At 47.9% G+C, this 9789-nt stretch overlaps 1 protein-coding gene and 1 pseudogene across 3 annotated transcripts; one reads left to right on the top strand and one right to left on the bottom strand.

Annotated features, from left to right (window-relative positions):
* The first annotated feature begins 54 nt into the window (after positions 1-54).
* LOC121446836 lies at positions 55-6269 on the top strand. Of its 3 annotated transcripts, none has more exons than XM_041649670.1 (5): positions 55-198; positions 1133-1206; positions 4653-4820; positions 5223-5354; positions 6040-6269. In XM_041649670.1, the coding sequence occupies exons 2-5, from the start codon at positions 1134-1136 to the stop codon at positions 6174-6176; spliced, it is 510 nt and encodes a 169-aa protein (XP_041505604.1). In that variant the 5' UTR covers positions 55-198; position 1133; the 3' UTR covers positions 6177-6269. The 3 variants fall into 3 exon arrangements, with proteins under 3 accessions (XP_041505604.1, XP_041505603.1, XP_041505606.1); XM_041649669.1 differs by having other exon boundaries at positions 85-168; XM_041649672.1 differs by lacking the exon at positions 55-198 and adding an exon at positions 471-494.
* LOC121446885 lies at positions 2489-2988 on the bottom strand (annotated as a pseudogene).
* Positions 6270-9789: the final 3520 nt, after the last annotated feature.

The raw sequence follows: 9789 nt of genomic DNA, 5'->3' as shown, positions 1-9789 counted from the left end.
ACAGTTGCGGCGCCACGCCCCCGGCCCGACGCGTGTGGGAGGGGCTTCCTCGATCCCGCGGTGCTCCGCGGCCCCATCTTGCACTTCCGGTGCTGGCCCTGCTCTTCCGGTCGCGAGCTGCCGGGGTGTAGAGGGCGGTCGAGGCGGTCGCTAGGGCAGAGGTGGCAGGTGACAGCGGGTGTCGGCCCTTGACAGCGGGTGAGGGCGGCGTGGCCGGGGGCCGACGAGTTGGAGCGTCGGGGCGGCAGCGGTGACGCTGAGGCGCCCGCGGGACCGGGACTTGAGCCGCTCAGTGACCTTGGCGCGCCCGCTTCCCGGGCGGGTCTGTTTTCCTGGGTCCCCGCTGGCTAGTTCGGCTAGGACCTGGCCCGCTTCTTGCGCTCCCGCTCCACCAGGCCCTAGGCGCGGCCAGCCGAGCCCTGACGTCACGCTACGGTTTCTGCCGCCCCGGGCGTCCTTTCTCGGGGAGCGTGTCTCCGAGAGGCTGTGCAGAAGTGAGGCCTGCAGCTCCGGTCGCTGGGGCGGGCGACAGGGTCATCGAGATCGCCTGTGGGCCGCAGGGACGGGAAGTGGGCCAGGGCCTGGAAGGCCTCCTCCCTCCTCCGCTTGCCCTTCCGTAGTCTCCGCGCGAGTCGTTTCTAAGTAAAATCCAGTTGCGGGCGGTGTTTCCAACGCCAGCGCGAGGAACAGCTCGTGGCTGCACCGTGTGCTCTGTCGAGTTCTCGCTATTTTAGTAATTTTGTCTAATTGTTTCTTAAGAAGCCGAGTTTTTGATTCATTGGCCAAAGCCGTATATTACAGCCCTTGGTTTGATCCGGGGCGCTCTGTAAATGCAGACTAAGAAAACCCAACTCATCCTGCGCCACTTCGTGCGTCCGCATCGGTTATAAAAACGGATCCTGGGCGCGTGCTGCTGGCCTGTAATGCGAGCTCTTATGAGGTAGAGGAGGATAGGGTGCAAGCCACACAGGCCAGCAGCCTGTGCTTTAAAAGTCTGATGAAATCATAGCAACAAAAAATCATTTAACGTTGGAAGAATGAGTTGCATGTAGCTCATAAGTGCTCTATGGCAAGAAGCACACTAAAAGGTGTTTTCTTTCATTGTTAGAAGTGTACGTTTTTTGTCTTTCAGAATGTTGGCTGCAAGGACACTTAGCCTAATTGGCAAGAGAGCCATTTCCACCTCGGTGTGTGTTCGAGCACATGGTAAGTGAAGTGAGACTTTTCTGTCTGTCTGTCTATCTGTTTTGTTTTGTTATTCAAGACAGGATTTCTCTATTAGCCCTGGCTGTGCTGGAACTCACTCTGTAGACCAGGCTGGCCTCAAACTCAGAGATTTGCTTGCCTCTGCCTCTGCCTCCCAAGTGCTGGGATTCAAGGCGTGTACCACCATGCCTAGCTAAGAACTTTTACTTCCAAATAGATTAACTTAATGTCATTTTGCTCCTATGTCTAAGACACTGTGGTAGGGTTTTAATTTTTGTTGTTGCTTATTATCATTATTTTATTGTTTTAGTTGAGTTATATATTTTTCTCCGTTCCCCTCCGTTTCTCTCCCCTCCCCTTTTACCCTCTCCTAAGGTCCCCATGCTCCCTCCCAATTGAGATCTTGTCTCCCTTTCTCTCCCCTCCCCTTTTACCCTCTCCTAAGGTCCCCATGCTCCCAATTGAGATCTTGTCTTTTTCTACTTCCCTTGTACGTTAGATCCATGTATGTCTGTCTTAGGGCCCGCATTATTGTCTAGGTTCTCTGGGATTGTGAATTGTGGCTGTTTTTTCTTTGCTTTATTTCTAAAAGTGTGGTGGGGTTTTAAAAAAAGATGCCCTTCTTTCCTTTTTCCCCTCCTTCCCTGTCGTGTAGCTCTGACTGGCCTTGACCTCCCGGGGTTCTTTGCTCTGCCTTCTGAATGCTGGGGTTAAAGATGCATTACCATACATGTAAAGTTCTGTCCCTTCTAGAGAGCGTCTCCATATCTGACTTGAATTCTTTTCCCACTCTAAACTTCTCAAGTCCCCTTCTGTTGGCGTCACAGAAGCAATGGAAGCAAAGGTGGGCTTGGGTCTGAGCTGTGTTTGGATTTCATTGCTGTCATGGACTAGCTCCTGAAGTCTAAGCATCTACCTTCTCACCTGAAATGTACAGACACACAAGGTTTTAGTTCTGAGATTGGCTCAGCAGCATTTTCGCTTTGCGTTCACGAAGCATACTCTTTGTAGTGGTGTTAAATACTGAGAAGATAATGTGAGAGGTGGACCTTCCCCAAGGAGCTCGCAGTTGTGGAGTGGGCTGGTGAGATGAAGGCAGTGGTAGACAGTGAGAGTCCCAGAGGCGCACTGTTTAGTCTGGCACCGTGGACGCAGGCTGAGCATTAGTGAAAGGTGTTTGGAAAAGGAAAACTCTTCCTTTATTAACCCTCATAGGAGCCCTCCATGGTTAGCATATGCTTACAGTACTAGGGTGTGGTGGAACGCCACTGGGGCACTGCTGTCAGTTGAGGTCTTCATAGTGTGACTGCGAGAACAAGAAGGGAGCTGAGACCTAACAGATCTCACAAGCTGTGCAAAACTCATCTTGGTTGAGAACAGAAGTGACCTTATTGAATTCAAAATCTTTGCTTCTGTCTCCCTTTTAATATTTTTTTAATTTCCTCTGAAAGATTCAGCTTTTAGGGTGTGAAGGGCTTTTGGGAACCCCTGATGTCCAAGGGTAAGACCTGGCATGTGCCTAGGCAGGGAGGAGGGTTTCCACAACCTGGGTCTGCTTGGAAGTAAGACTGTCAGCTCCACCTCACCCAAAGCCTTTCGGCCCAAACATGGCTGCATAGCAAGGTTGCTTGTAGTAGGGCTTGTCTTTCATGCTCAGCATAGACCCCAGAGGTCAGCGTCTTACCATATTTCTCACGCTTCAGGTGTGGGTGATGCCAGTCTTTACCTAGTGAGGTCATTCAGCAAATACACCTCTTTGTCACGCTTGGAACACTTGGGCATGGTGGCACCTGGTCTTGCACAAGTGGCTGCATCTAGGAGGAAGTAGACTGTGGGATCGGGACCCTCTGTCTCTTTTAAGACAGTGGTTGGCTTGTGAGCCTTTGGTTTTCTCTGATCCAAGGATAAGCACGAAACTCTGAAGTGCACCTAGAAAATATGTTAACCACTCTTGGTCTAGAATACGCCATTTTATGGCTAGTGTATTCTGAGACCATGAGAGTTTATGGCAGTCTAATAGCTGAGCTGTAATTCACACAATATATTGATTTGCTTAAATTGGATGCTTCTCATTGTTTTTAGTATAGTTGCTGGTATGTGCTATTATCACCATGGTTAGTTCAAGGACATTCTCATTCTAATTTACATCTACTTTGATGTAAAGTACAAGTGTTTTATGCCTGGAGAAATAGGGCTTGGGTGGGGTGTGTTGAACTTGGTGGAAGTGTTCAGTAGCTGCCTTTCTTTTTCTGAGCATCTTCCCTGTGCTTTGAGATGGTTTTTCCCTATGTAGTTCAGGCAGGTCTCGAACTTGCAATTCTTCTGTCTCAGCCTGTCAAGAGCTTGTATTAGAGGCATGTGCGATCATGCCCAGCTTTATGGGATGCTAAGAGTTAAAATGGAAAAGTAATTCTGGCTGTTTTGGTTCAGATTCGTTTGGGATGAGGTTAAACAGAACAGACTCTCACTGGTCTTTTGTGCACCAAATAAACACCTGGAAGGATCATAGCCTTGCTTAAGGCTTAGTGATGTTTACCAACATGATCTGGGAGGTTTAGGCATGGGGCTCAGCTTATGGGGAGCAACGTATTTCATCAAGGCTTTGTCCCTAAGACAGGTCGGACAGAGTTAGAACTTTTAGCAGCAGGAAACCATGAGGGGACAATCCAACTTGTTTCCTGTAGCCTGAGCTTTGTCCTGATGTGTCCTGTGGGATGCACAGGTGCATGCTCGCGTGATGCAGTGGAGTAGCAAGAAAGAGCCTCCACTCAGCTCTGGCTCTTTCCACTGCTCAGTTTGGGCTGACTTGACTTGGTGAGTATTAAGTGAGCATAAATTGGAAGGAAAGCAGAACTGAACCTACCTGGCTCTGCTTATTGAGCACATCGTTCTTCCCTTGGAGTTTCCAGGGCGACCTCCTCTGGTAAGTTCAGGATCCTGCCACATGTGCATTCCTAGCATGTGACTCCGTGTGTTAGGTCTTGCTTGTTTCTCACTTACAGAATGTAAGCGCATGGTTAGGTAGGAATGCTCGGTTGTTTGCTGACAGTCCCATATGTATAGAGCCAGCCTCCTTAGTGAACAGTAGGTACTTGGTAAGTTGTTAATCAACAAATGAGTAGGTGACTCCGTGTTGACACCTTTTGTATCAGACCCACAGTTTCTGAGTGGTCTCTGGAGTCTCAGTGGGCTATCACTGTACCCTGCAGCAACTGCCTTTCCTTTTTTGAGTTTCGTGTTCTGTACATGAGTCCCTGCAGTTGGGACTTCATTTTTAGTCCAATTGCCTGTCCAGTAAATAACCCTCAGCCCTGATCCCACCTCTAGTGACTATAAACCTGAGGGTTTGGTTAGGTTAAGTGCTTCCATTTAACCGTTGACCTGCAATCACCCTTCTGCCTGGACTTTACCCACATGGGTTTTCAGATTCATCCAATGTGTTTTAGGGAGTGTTGTGAAGAGTGAAGATTATGCTCTCCCTAGTTATGTTGATCGGCGTGACTACCCCTTGCCCGATGTGGCACATGTCAAGCAGCTGTCTGCCAGCCAGAAGGCCCTGAAGGAGAAGGAGAAGGCAGACTGGAGCAGCCTGTCCAGGGATGAGAAAGTTGAATGTGAGTATCAGGGTTTGCCCGAAAACTCAGTAGCAACAAGTATAGGTGCATGTGTGTGACTGCTTGTGCTAGACCAGATATCCCTGCTGAGTTTCTGGGTATCCCTATTGATGCTGCTGGCTTAGCCCTGGTGAGGAGCAGGCCATGGAGATTGTACACAGGCTTTGCCAAAAGATCAGCTAAATACTCTCCATGTGGTGTGAAAGCATGGAAGAGCCAAGCTGACCTCATATCCAGAGGTCTTTGCATGCTGTCAGTTCTGCAGTTTCTCCTATATGTGCTGGTGTGTGAGGGCAGATTTGTGCACATTTGTGTGTCCTGGCCTAGCCTGTGCTGACCCTGGGATCCGGACAGGAGCTGAGTCCTCTGTAAGTTCTTTACCCTGCTTATGTTTCTGTTCAGTGTACCGAATCCAGTTTAATGAGAGCTTCGCTGAGATGAACAGGAGCACCAACGAGTGGAAAACAGTTGTGGGCCTGGCTATGTTCTTTATTGGCTTCACTGCACTTGTTCTGATTTGGGAGAAGCACTATGGTAAGTGGAGAGGGAGAAGGAGTGGCCCAGGACAGCTCTAGCTCTTGGTGCTTCGAGGCCTTCACATGACCTCCAGGCCCAGTTTGGATAGAGAAACTATAGTCATGGGAACAGTTATAAGCTAGAACTTGCCTTTCGTATGACCAGCCATTCTTGCGGCAGGGCAGGGTAGGTTTGCTTGTACAGCATGCCATGTTCAGTAGTACTGGACCGGCTTAATAAGTCTCAGAGGACTTCGTAGTGTTAGGAGCTAGGAGGAGCCCATTTGCTACATGGCTAGCTGTACCTGAGTATCTGGAGTGTTAAGGCCATACTGTTTGGACATTATTGCTTGCCTGTTCTCTAACATGCATTCTCTTTAGATCAGGTCAGGTTGCATTCTGAGCAGGCCCACCCCTAGTAAGTGTAGCTGCAGATTAGTAACAGATGTTATGAGTGGCACCCACTGGCTGTATGCTGAGCCAGCCTGCAGAGTCTGCCACTGGCAGCTAGAAGGAAGATGCCCAACTAAATGCATAATGACTTCCGTGCTGACCTTTCACAAGCAGAGAATGGTTCTGAGATAGGAATTCTCAGTGCCCTGGATTAAAGCCTGTGTGTGAGTGGATTGAGTGGCAGGTGGCTTGGCTTGGGCTGTGTCCTCCCAGCAGGGCATCCTTCCTCACATAGTCATTTTGCATCGCAGTGTACGGCCCTATCCCTCATACATTTGATCGTGACTGGGTAGCCATGCAGACCAAGCGGATGCTGGACATGAAGGCCAACCCCATTCAGGGCTTCTCTGCCAAGTGGGACTACGACAAGAACGAGTGGAAGAAGTGAGACCTTGCTGCTTGCCAGCCCCCTCCCCTCACTCGGCATGCTGGAAGCCGCTGTGTCCAAAGGTCCATGCTAATAAATGACCAGTTTACGTGACGCCCGTGTGATTTATTCTTTGATAATTACTAAATGAATTGAGATGCTAGGTTTCTCATAGTGGAGGTAAAGAGGGTTTTAAGTTTTTTGCATTACTGTGTATGAAGTGTGTGTTGCCAGGATGCACATGCAGAGGACAGAACAATTTTGGAGTTGGTGTTCTCCCTCCATTTTGATGTAGTTCTGGGGATCAGGTTCAGGTCACCAGGCTTGCATGGCTGTGCTTCTTCTACCCACTGTGATGGGTAAATGTTCTGAGGGGGGTCTTGAGGGAAAGCATATAAAAATTCAAATTGCTGGGTGGCAGTGGCTCACACCTTTAATCCCAGCACTTGGGAGGCAGAGGCTATCCTGATCTACAGGGCTAGTTGTAGGACAGCCAAGGCTACACAAACCCTGTCTTGAAAACAAAACAACAAAAATGAAATTTGTGTGACTCCTGTTATCTGGGAGATTTGAGCTGTGACATTCATGGTTGAATCCTGGTGTAGCACACAGAAGTTACCATGAATTACTCCTGGGGCTTTTCCGTCTCAAAATTACCACTGAAGGGAGGTAACCACTAGGCTGTGCAGAGCAGGCTGGGTTCTAACAGCTGGTCAGGCATGGTGGCGTGTTCTGCCATCCAGCACTCAAGCCGAGGCAGGGTGATAACCAGTCAGGGTTACAGAGACCCTGACAAAACCAAATGTGGTAATGGAACTGGGGTGTGACCCAGTCAAGTGATGGCTGCCCAGCCAGCCTCTGCTATAAGATGGCAACAGAGCTGGAGCTTGGCGATCCATGGCTTCATGAGTAACCTCCTGGCCCCTGGCAAGCACCTAGGGAACACCTGTTACCTTGTCCCATGTAAGCACCAGAGACCCTGTCCAGAATGGAAGAGATCCTCAAAGAGTGGCTTGCAATTGGGTGGCTGTGTCCCTGGGTTGGTGGCAGGAACAGCAAGAGGTAGGCCTAGAGGAGCCTAGCAAAGACAGAAACAGGTATTGGCCTAAGGAGTCTGAGCAGAGGGTCCTGGGTTTTCTGGACAGCATGCAGTGAGCTAACCCAGAGCCATAGTCCCAGCTGTAGTTTCTCATGCTGCTCTAGAACCCCCCCCCCCTCCCCCCGTGTTTTTATTTGGCTCTGATTTTCAGCACTGTTTCAGTCTGGATTTTCTTCAGCGATTCTGGCTATTGTTGAATTGTGTTCTCATACCTTAGGCTGACATCCTTACTTCATTTGTCTCTGTCTTTTGTTTTCTGAGAGCATATCCATGTCTTTCCTTGTCTGGACACACATAGTCATTGTTTTAGATTCTTTAGTTCGTCCAGGTTGTTTTCACTGGGACCTTATTGCAGGGTTAGTGGTTTGTAGAGGAGGCTGAAGCACCTGATCCTTGTTTTTCGGTTGCATTTTTCTTTTGTATTTTTTTATTGTTTAAATTCAGGTCCCAGTGGTGTTTGTAGTGTTCAGTGGAGGACTAAGTCATGGGGTGGAGGTGGCTCTTTCTCTGGAACTTGCTGCTGTAGGGACCAGCTCTCAGCAGCTCAGGAATGAAGGGGAGCCTCAGAGTCGGTGGGCTAATCACTTAATTGACTTTTCAATGGAGGAGTAAAACTCAGTTCTCTGGGACTGGTGAAAAAGAAACACACACGTTTTAACATGTCAGGATCTGATGAATGGCAGGCCTTTAGCAGATCAGAGAAACTCATGAGGAGATGCAAAGCAGGTGAACTACTGTATAGACAGACAGACAGACACACGAGGACTTTCCTGAGGGCCAAAACTTAGTTCTTCATGCTGTTCTTCCTGTTGCTTGCTCTACTCCATTCTTTCTCTGTTGTGTTCTGCTACCCTGTTGTCCCTTGTCTTTAGTTTGTTCTTACAGTTTATATACCCCAGCAAAATCTTTAAAGCAATATTAAAATCACAGTATTGGCACAGCCATATCAGATGGGAACAGCAGAAGTCATAAAGCTAGCACAGCTGTTTGACAAAGATCCAGCAAAGCTGAGCCGCATGATGGCTGCCATGCCACCTTTGGTTTTCATCTCACCTGTTGCATACTTGGGAGACTTAATATTTGTACTATTTGGGAATACTGGATTGATGGAAAAGTTCTTATGAATCATTTACGCCTTTTCCCAGGAACGCTATTTTTTTTTTTTATTCATTTATTTATTAAAGATTTCTGTCTCTTCCCCGCCACCGCCTCCCATTTCCCTCCCCCTCCCCCAATTAAGTCCCCCCCCCCTCAGCCCGAAAAGCAATCAGGGTTCCCTGTCCTGTGGGAAGTCCAAGGAACCCCCACCTCCATCCAGGTCTAGTAAGTTGAGCATCCAAACTGCCTAGGCTCCCAGAAAGCCAGTGCATGCAGTAGGATCAGAAGCCATAAACCAAGGACATTGAGCCTATAATTAGTGATCCTAGAGAAGCTAAATAAGGAGAACCCAAAGAAAAACATAGGCATCCTCCTGAATATTAACCTTCAGCAAGCGATGAAAGGAGACAGAGACAGAGACCCACACTGGAGCACAGGACTGAAATCTCAAGGTCCAAATCAGGAGCAGAAGGAGAGAGAGCACGAGCAAGGAACTCAGGACCGTGAGGGGTGCACCCACACACTTAGACAATGGGGATGTTCTACTGGGAACTCACCAAGACCAGCTGGCCTGGGTCTGGAAAAGCCTGGGATAAAACCGGACTCTCTGAACATAACAGGAACGCTATTTCTAAGCGTCCCCAGGACAGTCCTGAGTATACTATTCCCCTGCTTTAGGGAGATAACCGTATCTACTTGAAGTCATCCTTACACCGTGGAGGTTGTGACACGTAAAGAAGCCAGAGGTCTCTTTGTGAGGCTATGAGACATTTTTGAAACATCTGTCCCTGTATGTACTCAGGAACAAGATAATCAAAACAAAGTAAACTTAAAAAGAACAACAAGATTCGGTGGGCTAGAGGAGCTGACCATGGTTCAGATTGCAAGTCTTTTCCCACTATACACTCAGGCAATTTCCTGGCACAGGCAGCAACAAAGTTAGACTAGCTGGTTACCTCTGTCATACACAGAGACTTACACTGATGGGCAAAGAGTGATGTGGAAAGATGATAAAAGTATTCTACAAAGATGTAAATATTGTGTTACGCCAGAATTTGAATAACTGCAGCAGCTTTGGCCTGAGGATATTTCTGACCATTAATACACTGTTTGGGACATGGCAGTATGCCTGGAGGGCATGAAGATTGTTTTTTGATCTAATGTTCTTGTAGCCACAAAAGCAACTAACCAGAGAACAGCTTGTCATATACCTCTAGGTTCTTAAAAATTGGGTTATGGGTTAATGAATAAAAATGGGTATGAAAGATAACTTTATCACTGATGTCAAAACTTGAGTGAAAATTATTGGAAATAACTCTGTTCTGTCATAGCTTATTAATGATGACTAAGATGAACAAAAGGAAGTGAAACACATGTCCAAAAACAAAAATGATATGATCTATTTTTTTGGAACAACACGACTATGTCCCTGCTTAC

The sequence above is a fragment of the Microtus oregoni genome, unplaced genomic scaffold, assembly GCF_018167655.1.
Source record: "Microtus oregoni isolate MIOR12 unplaced genomic scaffold, Mior012 000004F_ref0000308, whole genome shotgun sequence".
Taxonomy (NCBI): Eukaryota; Metazoa; Chordata; class Mammalia; order Rodentia; family Cricetidae; genus Microtus; species Microtus oregoni.
The sequence above is the reverse complement of the archived record's forward strand: the minus strand, read 5'-3'. Positions and strand labels throughout refer to the sequence as shown.